The sequence below is a fragment of the Scleropages formosus genome, chromosome 8 (genome assembly GCF_900964775.1).
Source record: "Scleropages formosus chromosome 8, fSclFor1.1, whole genome shotgun sequence".
Classification (NCBI taxonomy): domain Eukaryota; kingdom Metazoa; phylum Chordata; class Actinopteri; order Osteoglossiformes; family Osteoglossidae; genus Scleropages; species Scleropages formosus.
The window spans coordinates 14,237,107-14,250,989 of record NC_041813.1 but is presented as its reverse complement, the minus strand read 5'-3'; the positions used below and the strand labels follow the sequence as shown (position 1 = coordinate 14,250,989).

General features: G+C 38.9%; 1 protein-coding gene and 1 long non-coding RNA gene across 2 annotated transcripts in view; one reads left to right on the top strand and one right to left on the bottom strand.

Annotated features, from left to right (window-relative positions):
• Positions 1–5,391: 5,391 nt before the first annotated feature.
• Positions 5,392–13,883, bottom strand: part of osbpl10b (oxysterol binding protein-like 10b) — an 85,193-nt gene continuing 76,701 nt past the window's right edge. Inside the window, exons 11-12 of the mRNA XM_018754802.1 lie at positions 13,286–13,439; positions 5,392–6,200 (exon numbers count right to left, since the gene is read on the bottom strand). Of these exons, the coding sequence (XP_018610318.1) occupies positions 6,156–6,200; positions 13,286–13,439 (199 nt within the window). The 3' untranslated portion in view covers positions 5,392–6,155. The remainder of the gene's footprint in view (positions 6,201–13,285; positions 13,440–13,883) is intronic.
• Positions 11,288–13,207, top strand: LOC108935863 (uncharacterized). The gene is made up of 3 exons (XR_001966238.1): positions 11,288–11,348; positions 12,697–12,773; positions 13,131–13,207. It is a non-coding gene; the product is annotated as an uncharacterized LOC108935863 (long non-coding RNA).

The following is a 13,883-nucleotide window of genomic DNA, read 5'->3' as shown; positions in this document are numbered from 1 at the left end:
CATAAAACCTTTAAAGAATGGTATACCTTCCTTTAGGACACCACAACACTCTTCTTCATTCAGTAACCAGACTACTTAATAACAAGGTAGGAGTTGCATAGGTTCTACACAGGCAGAAAGTTTGGTTCAGGCTGTTACAATACTCTCCAGATTTATACGGTTCAAACTGTTGGTATGTACATGGAATTTTTACAGTCGTACATCATTTGGAAAACCTTCCAGAACTCACTGGATCACCAAAATCCCCACATACAAGTGACAAAAGTGCTTCAAAATTCAAATAAGACAGGACAGCACACATTTCTCACTACGAGATTGTTAGAACTAACATAAAATGGCTCAAAAGTGGATGACAACAGAAACATGTAAGAGTTTTTCTTTTTAATCTTTTTTATCTGTTGTACACAGCTGTATGCTGTGGTAGTGGCATTGCTGCAGGTGATGTCATGGGAGTTAGTCTGGGTTCTGGAGAAAGTGGTACACAGAAGGACTCTAAAACACACTCATTGCCCATCATGGACAATGACTCTCACCCTCTGCATGCCACCCTGGGTGAACAGAGGAGCACCTTCAGCATTTCTCTATCTACATGATTTTTAATAAATACACTCCAAATTTATTTCTGGGGTGCATGGAAGAGTAACTACAAGTCTCAGCGTGAGTCTCATTTTTCCAACCAATATGCTTGATACCAGATAAATAACAAGCAATCAATTGCCCCACATCTTTATGTAATTCTTATTATTTCTCTTAAAGCAGACCACTGGTCTGTGGATGAAACAATCTCTGGTCCATGCAGACAATTATTATTCTGTGTGGCATAAACTAGTATAATGCTGATATTATGCACTTCTTTCATAAGATACACACACACACACATTTTCAGAACCGCTTGTCCCATACGGGGTCACGGGGCTTTCATAAGATATTAAAATTTAATACCATGTTAGGTACTGCTTAAATCCATTCCTCCAGTAGCACTAGTTTTCTTCCATTACAGTTTAAATCACAACAGCCTTTTGGTACACTATTTTTAGGTGCAGTGATACATAAAAGTCCTTGTTAAACTGTTCAGAGTCAAACAGAAAAATTTCAAAAGCAAACAAAAGAAGGAGAAAGTTACTTATTAATAGTTCACACTGGAGAGATAATAGTCATCTCATTTCTTCCACCTAATCCAGAACATTCTTTATATTTTGTGCCTCAAGAGGCTGTTAAAAATTATATTTTTCATTTCCGACGATTACATACTTGATTTCATGGTAAAGAAATACTCTGTAATAATAGATTTATATAGTATATCATTATATTATAAATGGTTTCCTTTTACATTCAAAATTTTCCAATGAAACCTGAAATAGCTTTAATTTTAGATATTTAACTAGATCCCAGTCCAGCTGTATTGCCTCAAACTTAGGTAAATCTGAAGCCTGAAACACATGTATCAATTTGTTTTTGTTAAGGTCATATGAAATATTGGGAAGATAAAAGTAACCTGAAGGGAAACTTCCAGTGTTATTAAATAAATTAACTTCGCAGTTACAAATGAAAAGGCACAGACATTAGCATTATGAATTGATTAATTAACTTATCCAAAAACTAATAGCAAGGATGTCATGCCCACGACCTCGGTGCAACTCAGCGCACCTGTGGATGATCAAGGAGACGGAGCATAAAATGACAATGCCGGACCGAGCAGGTTGTGGAACCTCATCTAGCTATCCATTCACCCACTCCTGCGATTTCTCCTGCATCCTTGTTTTCCTCCTCGTCCTTGTTCCCATACCTGTTCTGGTTCCTGTCTTCCCCGAACCCAATCCCCGTCTCCTCGTTCTCTTCGTTCCCTGACATTGGCTTCGTTTCCTGGACAATGACTTTGGATTCTCCTTGTATTAACGTCTGCTCATCGGTGACCCTCGCTACGACAACAACTACGCATTCTGCCTGCTGGTCCTGTATAGAATAATACTGTGCAACCACACTTGGGTCCGCATCACCCTGGCAAACATGACAAAGGAAGAATTTATGGAAAGTTTTCAGATTGTCTGTTTCTGCATTAATTGCTGTAAAAATGTGATCTAACCTTCATGTCATAGCAGAAAGTCATAATAAAGATAAGTATTGATTAAAGGATCTAAAGAATAAGTGTCTGATTAAAAAGAAATAGTTGCCCTTTTTTGTGGGTTGTTTAACCATTCACCATCTGTGGATATGAACATTTTTTAGTTTTAAAAAACATGCTTTAACTGAAATGACCTCAGCACATCTTACAGCTGCTCATCATTTCATGGCTGACATTAGTCCAGCCTGTCTACGTAATAACTGCTTCTATTCATGCATATTTTTAGGATGTCTTGGATGTATGGCTTGCCTTAGCATTTCACAGTTAAGGTCCTTTGGCAATTCCAAAATGTAAAATTTCTTTTGCTTAAGATATTTTGTCATAGATTACACGATTTAAATGAAAATCACATTGTATTTTAGGAGCAATTAATGCAGGAATGCATCCAAAATGTTCACAAACTTCTTTCAATGACTATATATATATATAGATATATATATATGTATAGTGGGCTTGCCCAGGTCATGCTTTCTGGTGGGTCTGGCATTCGAGTCCCACTTGGGGTGCCCTGTGACGGACTGGCGTCCCGTCCTGGGTGTGTTCTCTCACCCTCCAGCCTTATGCCCAGTGTTGCCGGGTTAGGCTCCGACTCGCCGCGACCCGGCTCGGGTCAAGCAGTTTCAGCCAGTACATATCTCTGGCTGCAATATGGCATTGCTGTGGTTTCAAGTCGTGCATATCTCACATGTAATTTAATTCAATTCAATTCAATTTATATTTATAGAGTGATTTTCTCACGCAGTGACACAGAGCGCTTTAACACAGGCATAAAGCAAGAAAAACAGATACAAACAAAGAAGACAGTCGACTAATGGCTACCATAATAAAGTACTTTTATAGAGCGATAAGTATGCCCACTGGCCACCGGGGAAAGAACAAAAAGGCCCAACTGAAAGTTGAGGGAGAAGAAAAACCTCTGTAATGGTATAACAGATCTACCATAACCACAGTAGCCAGTCTTAGAACTTACTGACTGTACCACATCAAAGGTCTTTCTGGGTGCTACATCCCACAATGGAGATGGGAGTAATGTGTTTCAGTATGTACAGTCAGCTGTCCAACAGCAGCACCTCTCTCCTAAAGCTGGGGGAAAACTGGTGACAATGACGGTTTAAACTGTTCATCTCTGATCTTGAGGTAGACATTCTAAAGCACTTGTCAATCCAGCTGACTAGCATGTATATGTCACTAATATAACAACATTATTAGAATTCCCTCCTTAAAAAACTTGGGATGAATAGGATTAACTAGACCAGTATGGACACCAGTTAGTATGTTCTACATATACCTTAACAGACCCCTGAGATTTCTTCTGTAGTACTGCTCATAATGGAAATATTAACAAAAGACAAGTAAAAAATTTTATCACACAATCATTATTGATAACTGCTTGTCCTCATGTAAGGTCACAGTGGTCTGGAGCCTATCCTGGAATAGAGTGTCAGGCAGAGTACGTTGTGGAAAGAACAGCCCAACAGCCAAACAGCCAAGGGCAGTCTCTCACACGCACACGCTCAGGCACACACATATTAAGGGCAATTTAATGACATTAATCAACCTAAAACACATCTTTAGACTATGGAAGCCAGAGCTAACATGCAGACTGAGTTAAAGTCAAGCACAAATGTACTACATATACAATAGAGTGGATTCTGGTTAATTGGGACACATCAAAACTAGAATACTTCTTGGTCCAATTAAGTGGCTACCCCAATTATGCACAGATTAAAGAGGTGTAAAACAAATTATTGTTTACTGAGCAACAAAAACACTTAAATGAATTCTGGAGCAAAAATGGTACAAAAAATTTATACTAAAAAAATAAAATTCAATTCAGTTTAATGTATGTATCAAACACAGATGTTCTTAACAATAAATGATGTTGCAGGAATTTATTGATTGTTTTGGTATGTTACATGTTGCCCTTCATGAGATGCCCATTGCTCCTGCTGCTTCCTGCTGTTTCACATGCCTGATTATACATTTCTACACTCCACTACCCACCCATGACTGGTGTTAGACGACTAGCATTTCATTCGGTCAAGTAAGGCAGTTTTGTTCGCTTGCATCAAATGTCTTCATGGCATCTTGGTAAGAGTCTGAAATTTTACTAAATCAAAAATCAAAAGAAGTATCAAAAATAGCTACGCTGTCTGAATACATGTGTTTGTTTACCAAGTGAGTCAGCTCACATGCCACACGCCTGCAGTGATCACAAGAGCGCCATCTAGCAATCACTGTTCCCATTAAACAACACGGTCTCCAAAATAAGCAAAAAATTCTGGGAATTTTCTCAGCTTGATTTTGTTCTTTAATATTTGTCCCAAATAAACAGCTGCCCCAATTAATCAATGGCCCATTTAACTGTAATCTACAGTATATACATATATATTAATAGAAGTATAACAGAAACATCTGCCTGTTTCAGACATCGTACTTTGTTCTTGTACTTTCATCTGAACTTAATAAAGAGTAATATACTGGTCAAAAACCTGTACGTATATGATCAAACCAGTGTTTACACCAAAGGGCACCACTGGATGACACTGATAAGGCAGCTAGTAGTGTAGTGGTTAGAGCAGCTCCCTTTGGACCCCAAGGTTGCAGGTTTGAATGCCACCTCCAGCTGTAGAACCCTTGGACAAAGTACCTACCCGAAATTGCTCCAGTAAAATTACCAATGTACAGATGGGTAAATAAATAAATGGGTAGTTATAGGAACTCAACCTTGTAAGTTGCTTTGGAGAGAAGTGTTTGTTAAATGAATCGATGAAAGTGGATGTGGTTGCAGCTGAAATGGGGGGTAGTGCCTAGTGGACAACCAAAGAGCAGGAACTAAGGAGCTGTAAAGAGCCCACTATCTTTGTCAAGCCTTCCTACTAGAAGATTCACATTAAAAGCCTATACAGGTAGTCCTCAACTTACAACGGACTTCTGATGACCTTTTCATAAGTTGCAAATCCCCTTACAATTATTATATACACAATGAAGATACGCTGTAAACAATTAACATGGATGAATGCTGCATTGTATAATACAGCCCTGACAAATTCTTTCACATAGTATTCATGTTAAAATAATACCAATAAAAAATAATAATCATACAGTATTATATTGTTATGCTGTACTATTATTTTCACTTTGTTTCTTTTGCTTTTTCTTTTCTGAATGAACACAAAACTCCCATTTGCCATTGTAGAAAAAAAATAAATTGCAAATGAAGTTTTCCATAAATAAAACAACATTTTTGCAAATGAAACAATCGCTGATAGATGTACTGACTGAGTCAATAAGAAATATGGTTCCTTGTAGCAGTGTGGCCAGCTGATCTTATCCTACAGCAGATGGAGCAGACAGCGCTGGACATTATAACTATTGGGACTCGAAAATAAAATAAAGTTAATGGGACAGCCGTTCAAGTTCAGGTTGCCATAAGTCGCATTTCATAAGTTGAGGACTACCTGCAAATCCTATTTTATGGATCTATTGAGTGAAAACGGTCCTACAAGATCCAACATTAATATCCAGATAACTTCACTAATTCAAGCTAATTTGTGAGTATTAGAAAACAAGAACATGCCAAGCTCTGCTTCATGGAGAAGACCCCTGTTCTCTCCCTCCAGCTGCAGACAGGCATTGTGGGCTTCATGTTCACTGGCTGCAGTTTCCCAACTCCAAGCTAAATCACCACCCTTCATTGCTTCTTCTTGCTGGGATTCCAGCGAGGTGTCAGACACAGGATGCGAAATACCATTGGCCAAATCACCTCAAATAGTTTGTGTGCAAAAAAGTGAAAAATACAAAAACTCTTCTTGAAATACTAATACTATTTTTTAAAAAGCTCTACCCACCAAGTGGTCCACCAAGCATGCATTGCCCTGCCACTTCCAAAGATGACACAATTTGTGCCAGGAGTGTATATGGATAGATAGGGGCCCACATCAACCTGAAGTTCTTTCTGATCCCCACGAATCCAGAGAAGACTTATCCACATTCCAAAGTGAGGCAGGGCTCTGTGATGGATGGCTGCATGTCAGTGCTTCTTCCACAGGGGGTTGTGGTACACCCAGCCTTCACCCTGAACATACAAACAAAGCCATCATCACACACAGGACACAAGGAAGGTGCAGTGATTTCCACTGGGAGTATTCCTTTTATTCATGAAAAAGTTAATGACAAGACAGAAAGTGGTGAAGGACAGGGACTTATATGAAGACGGTTTTCATTTTCTAGTTAAATATATTGAATACAGTCAGCCATCAAGACATGAATATTTGGGTTAAAAGAATTTGGGTTTACCCCATTTCAGTTTACAAGGCATTTCCTTGTAAATACAGTGTATTTCCATATTTACTTATACTCATCCTACATTAAGTTCTCAACCTCCATTATAACTGGTATACTTGTATTACCTGGTATCACCTCAGTAATCATAGCCCCATTTGGACTGTCTAAACCGTGTCAGCTTGTTCAATGAGTGTGAATTCATTTACATTGTTTTAATTGATTTCTTTTGTCTTTACTGTTCTGTTTTCTCATTAAAGGTTGAATTAATACATGAACACCAAATATCACCCATCTGTATGTACATTTTCTTTGTAAACATGTATTAAGTATAGAGTAATTATAGCTACAAAGGTACGTTATAGTTACAAAACAGCTGAATCAGTACAGAGTAATTAAGGTAATTAATAGAGTAAGTAATTTTGTTTTATGATTAAGTGATTTCGTCCATTTTAATGGGATATGGCCATATTTTAGCATAAACTGGTGTCAATTTTAGTTCACAAGAGCATAAAAATTGTTACATAAATACTTTGTCATTGTATTGCTGCCTTAAAAAAGGAAAACAAATTATGGAGAGAATTATCAAAAGCTGAGAAACAGCTCATTACAGCAGAAATTTCTAGGAGCATAACTTCTGCATGATATATTTTATCAAGCGCTGATACTTGTTCTTTCGATGCTCTGAAGGACAGTTGGGAACAGGATCATGACATTTTGTTGAGCGACCATGAATGGCCATCCATAGGTGCTGAAGTCTTCCCTGCCTGCACCTCTCTTAGCATCCAGGAACAAAACTTCAAACTTCATTCACAGAATTTATCTTACTCCAGTACACCTTCACCAGATGTTCCTAGGAACATCTCAGCTATGTTTTAAATGCAAAGCCTCTCTGGGCACTTTCATACTGTCACAACTCTAGGTGGTAAAAGTCACAAAGTCCACTAGAGGCACCACTTGAGATCCATGTAATTAAGCAAACACACCTGCTTTCAATTAACCTGATCGGTTCCCAGCGCTATAAAGGGGTTGAAGTGAGATCACTAGTTTGTGGATTTGTGACAAGCCCTTTACTTGTTGTTAACTGGTGTTCCCTGATCTATTTCTTATGATATTGTTGCAGTGTGGATCTGGTCCAGTCCTGAGCTCCTGTTCTGTCTATAGAAGTCCTTCGTAATCCTGTCTGGGTCATCTGTACCACCCTGTATCTGCCAAGCCTCATTGTTTTAGCTTTGTTTAAATATCACAATTTCACTTATTGTATTACACCCCCATGGTGCAAAATCCTACCTCATTGCCTCACAGTGGTGACAATAACCATGGGGCAGCTATGGTAGAGGGGCTTATGCCCTGGCAGGTCAAACCACGCTACAAAGATGCTGGACTACCATCCTGGGGAGGAGATTGCTTTCTCAGTAGAGCAGGAGCATGTCTAAAGGGGTGGCACGGAGTGGCACTGGCCCCCCAGTGCCCCTCCCCAATGATGTGCTACATCACATGAAGAACGGCAAGGCCCCTGGAAAGGATGTTATAACCGCAGAAATAATTGAAGGAGGAGGGGAGATGCTTTGGAAAGCTCTCGCGGAGAGATTCAGCCGTTACCTTGAAAGAGGGCAAATACCAGCAAGCTGGAAGGAATCAAACACTCAGCAGAACAGGTCATCTATGGGCAGTACATCTCATCCATCAATTTATGATTTGTTAATGCTACATTTGTGCTGTTCTGTGCCATTGGAGTTTTTGAGATATTAACATTTATTTATTTCAGAAGTGACGTCACTTCAGCCCCCCACAACGCCACAGGAACTCTAATTGGGGCTCATTCGTTTGTGCTACATTTGTGCTGATTTGTGCCGTTCAAACTGCGGTTCTATCTCCTTTGGTTCTGGGGATATTCAAGGTTGTTTATATGGCAGGTGACCTCACTCCAGCCCCCTTACAATGCTGAAGAAACTCAAATTCTAGCGCATTTGTTATTGCAACATTTGTGCCAATTTGTGCCATTCGAACTGCAGTCCTATGTCTTTTACTTTTTAAATATAAAAGATAGTATTTTACATGACGTCACCCGGAACCATGAAGTTGAATATGCATTGAATATGTATTTCTTTGTGCCATTTGTAGGGGGTTAACTTCATGGTTCCAGGTGACGTCAACCCCCTACAAATGGCACAAAGAAATGCATTTTTTCGTTAGTGTTACATTTGTGCCCATTTGTGCCATTCGACAGCACAGTGTCCATTTTGATTTTATCGCTTGCTTGAAGTATTGTGCTTGTTGTAATATTTTGATAAAAACTCTCCTCCCAGAACTGCTATGAGCTGGGTACATAAGATTAGTTTAAGAAGTATACTATTCAATAACAATCACTTTTTCTCGTAATATTTCCTAAAACAATTAGTTTGCAGATTTTCCAAATACTTCGTAAAGTTGTATTTTTCATTGTCATGTCTATAATTTTAACTATATGTCAGATCCGAATGCCACGCAAAAATAACGCTGAAAATCAGAAAAAAAATCTAATTTCTTGCTTAATACCATCGATTACATAACTGGTAAACACAAAGATAAACTATGTATTTCTGCTTCCATTACTAATGATGAATTTATGTCGTTTGTCAATAATAACTTAAAGAACATCCGGACATCCATCATGTCCTCTACTTCAGTCCAGGCCAGTGTAAGCGGTTCTGATGATGATAATATTAGATAATATTTTCCACACCGTTTCAGTAGCTTCGACGTAATAACTGTACAGGAAATTACCGTGCTAATTCACTCTGTGAAAGGTACTACCTGTCCTTTAGACCCAATCCCCACTAAATTACTGAAAGCCACAGTTTCCGTGCTTGTAGAACCTATTGTCAATATTGTTAATATGTCACTACTTAGTGGCTGTGTTCCGAAAGTTTTTAAAGTCACCATTATTAGACCCGTACTTAACAAATCAGATCTGGATTGTAAGAATCCAAGTAATTATAGACCCATCTTCAATCTACCATTTTTATCCAGAATTTTAGAAAAGCTCGTAGCTTCCCAAATTATAAAATATCTTAATCATAATATATTTGAAAACTTTAAGTCTGGTTTCCAGACTGAGCACAGCATTGAAACGGCGCTCACACATGTTGTTAATGATATTTTCATCTCTTCCGATGCTGGTCAGATCTGTATTGTTAGGTTACTGGACTTGAGTGCTGCGTTTGATACTGTAGATTATAGTATCCTACTTATTAGACTTGAAAACTTCAGGTACGGTCCTGAAGTGGTTCGACTCCTGTTTAGCTAACCGTGAACAATTTGCTTTGAAATCTGATGACTGTACCCCCTCCATCTCAACCACGGTTCTAAATGGTGTGTTAAGTCCATTATTATTCACATTCTATATGTTACCATTGGGTGATATTATTCGAAAACATAGTATAAGCTTACACTCATATGCCGATGACACACAGCTATAGATTTCATTTAAGGCTGATGACCCATCACATGTGATGTCTTTAGCTAATTATGGGTTACACTTAGAGTTCCATTTAGAGTTGATTATAAAATCCTACTTCTGACATATAAGGCAGTACATGGCATTGTTCTGGCCTACCTTTGTGAGATTATTTATTCTTATATCCCAGGACGATATCTTTGTTCATTGGATGTGGGTTACCTTGAAGTACCTGTGATCAATAAGACCTCAGTAGGAGGTAATGCCTTCAGCTATAGAGCACCAAAATTGTGGAAAAGTCTACCAGTTATTGTCAGAAATACCCTGTCTCAGTCTTCAAATCCACACTAAAGACTTACATGTTCACTTATCACCACAAAGTTTAATTCCAGTTAGCTGTATTTCTGTTTTTCCCAGCTCTGTACCAAAATGTATTAAACTTATTTCTTTAAGCTATAAATTATTAAAAATATACTCTTGTTGAGTATTGTTTCCGTACAATAAGACCTGAGGTGGCCGGCCAGCTGTTACAGAAGCACCTCATGCTGACTGAAGATGTTAAGCAGCTGCCATGATGGACAAGATACCTTGCTGAACTGTGAAATCAAGCTACCATACAGCAACAATGTCATTATTACCTGTAAACTGACTTAGAAATCTTATTTAATCTAGAATGCCCAAGAGGGGTGGGTAGCCACTGGAACTCTTTTTTTTTCTTCCTTAACTTTCACTTGGGAGTTTTTTGTTCTTTTCCTCTGTAGCCAGTAGGTGTACTATATAGTGTTATAAAAGCATTTGTATGCTAGTCTGTAGTCAACTGTCTTTGTTCTGACGTATTTGTTTCTTTGCCTTATGCCTGTGTTCAAGCGCTCTGTCACTGGTGAGAAGAGCGTTCTATAAAAATAAATCGAATTGAACAGAATGAATTGTAACCCTGAGCCCTTGCTCTGTGTATGTGGATATATTTTCTTTTTCTTGATGTACTGTTTATCCTGTATACTGTTTCGACCCTATGCTATGCATAACAATATTGTTAGTATTGAAACTAATGGTATTTACATGTTGGAATTCCCCTACACATTAAATTAATTTTGTGCATTATATTTTGCGTTAGAGGACCATCGCATCGCTGCAGTTCGTCGTATTTCGGTAAGTTTATTGTTGCTACCATTTTTCCCCGACGTGCATTCTGTCGTGCCGTTGTGCGAGAGAATCGGTTGTGTGTTTGTGTGGTATTTTTGCTAATTTGTTTGCTGAATTGTATTTGCGGTTTGTTAAGGCGCATGTGTAAAGCTAAACAATTATGTGTCCCGTACGTAGTGTAGAGTGGGCTTAACCTTGTCGATCAATTAATCGCATCCGTTTGTTCGTTTTGCTCGCTTGTAGTTCCGATTAGGAATCTCCGCTCCGACCCTTTAAATAGAGTGGAAGCCATCAATCCTGTCATTGTCCATTATATTTTGCGTTGGAGGACCATCGTCGCTGCAGTTCGTCGTGTTCCGGGTAAGTGTATTGTTGTGGTGTGGTGTCCCCCTCTCATTCAGAACTGCAGAAACTCTGTCTACATTCAAGAAGGGTCTGAAAAAACTCACCTTCCGGACTCACAGTCACTTCGCCCATGATCTCTCAAGCTGTATGGTGTAAATATTCATGCAACACAACTTTATGATCATCCCCAGATAAGCCTTTACAGTCGCTAGTCATCATTGTATGTAAATGTTTGTGTACCGGCTTAAACTTGTTTGTGGCTTAAAAAATTTGTAGGAAGGTGATCAGGATTAGTCTTGTGCACCTACTCGTGCGATGTGTTTTTTTGGAAAGGATTACAATGCACTTGACACGATGCTACTACAAGTACAACGCAGTAACACTACTTTGTTAGTTTTTATTAACCTGAAAACTTACTTTTATTTACTGTATTTTAAACATCTCATCTACACATTTCCCTATTCGATTATGTCGATTCACATAAACTTGTCCAATGTTTGCAGCTACAGGCTACTTTTGACTTTATCATCTGCACAATCGAATCGAATGAATCGATGGAAGCTTGATAAAAACAAATACCTCTCGATTATTTATGGGTAAAGCTTTTAAAATCTTGGAAAACTATACTAAATAAAAATACTTTCATGTTAAACTTTTTAACCTTGGGCAGCATTGAAATATGAAAATAAAAATAAATCCTCTGCACAAAGGACGAAGTTTTCCAGAGAGCAGCCACAGAAGTGGATTATGAAGTATTACTTTTATTCATTTACCCCACACTTTTTGGAAAAGTGATTTACAATGTTAATCTGCCTACATTTATTTACCCATTTATACAGCTGGGTAATTTTTCCTGGAGCAATTTAGGGTAAATACTTTGCTCAAGGGTACTACATCCAGAGATGAGATTCAAACCCACAACCTTTGAGTTCAAAGGCAACAGCTCTTTACCACTACACTACCAGCTGTCCACAGTAGTGTAACAGGGTGGACCCATCATTAGTTATAATTACACTTGTAATAATGAACATTATGAACAGTACTGATCTATTAATTATTACAGATTATTAGAAATTATGGGGGGGGGGGGCACACAGCAGGTTTGGCCGGGTCCCGCTCTCTGGCGGGTCTGGGGTTCGAGTCCCGCTTGGGATGCCCTGTGACGGACTGGCGTCCCATCTTGGGTGTGTCCCCTCTCCCTCCAGCTCCATGCTTCTGGGTTAGGCATCAGCCTGCTGGAGCAGTGGCTTCAGCGTGTGTGTGTGTGTGTGTGTGTGTGTGTGTGTGTGTGTGTGTGTGTGTGTGTTATAAATTATGGGTTCCGCCTAGATGTTATTACACTTTATTTCTCTTTGCCTTACAGTCTGCAACTGTGAGAAATGTCACCAAGGCATATGTAAGATGTAGGGATGGTACCAACACCTATGCCTACTTACCATGGTGGGTACCATGCATCCCTAACACACGTTACAGCAAAATAAACACAATTCCCAGTTTTCCAATTTAAACCAGCACTTGGCAATGAGAAAACCTGACTATAAGCCTTATCCTGCATGAAGAATCAGGGAAGTTTTACAAGATCTATATGTCAGAGTTAGTCTATTGGAACAATGGCCACTACTGACATTTACCACCCTTAAAAATATTATTTGAAGTCAAAGCAAATTTCTCACACACAGCAATTTCAAGGAAGCTGATTCCTGGGTCATGCCAGACTGTTCTTTTATTGGTAATAAATTTCTTGGATTTCCATTTTTTACTGCTCTCATTGTTACCTAACTTGATCTTCTTCAATAGGAGCAAAACCCAAAGAGGAAAATCAAGAAAGAGCACAGCAATGGCCACAGAGGTGAAATGAGGCGAAGCAGCTGGACACCAAAGATGGAATAGTAGTAGACCGGAAAGGAACAAGGTATCATCTGCAGTGAGTGGGACATGGGAACAGGGCTGACCTCTTTCACGAAGTACTTGGGCTTCCAGGGCATATTGGCAGCTGCTCTCTGTCTCTCCTCAGCCCGCTGGCATTCCTCCAACTGATGTTTGTGCTCTGTGGCACCATCAATATTGCCCTTCTTTAGTGCTGCTGTCACATGCTGCCAGAGCCTCCTGACAAAAACATGAATGCTCTTGTGAGATCATCCCATTGCAAATGGGCAGATCAGCGCAGTCATGATCATGTGCTGTGACAGGTGCCTTCAGTGTTAGTGCATCATCAGCATAACACTTTGAAAAGACTACATGGGCTTCTTGTGCTACAAAAGGCTGTGCGTAAGATATCCCCCTCCCCCCCAATTTGTTTCCCTATGAACGCATATTACCTCATTACTTTTTAAAAAAATTTCCTCGGTCACCTACAATGGCTTGCAGAAGTATTCAGAACCTTGAAAAAAATCATACATTTTACTGGAATAAAAAATGTGTTTTTCTTTCCATGTGATATTTTAATTCAGAATAATACTATTCAAAATTAACGGTGAACATAAGTTTTCTATCAAGAAAGTTTTTACAAGCAATTTTAAACCATCATTTTTTCTTCAGTAAAATGTGTGA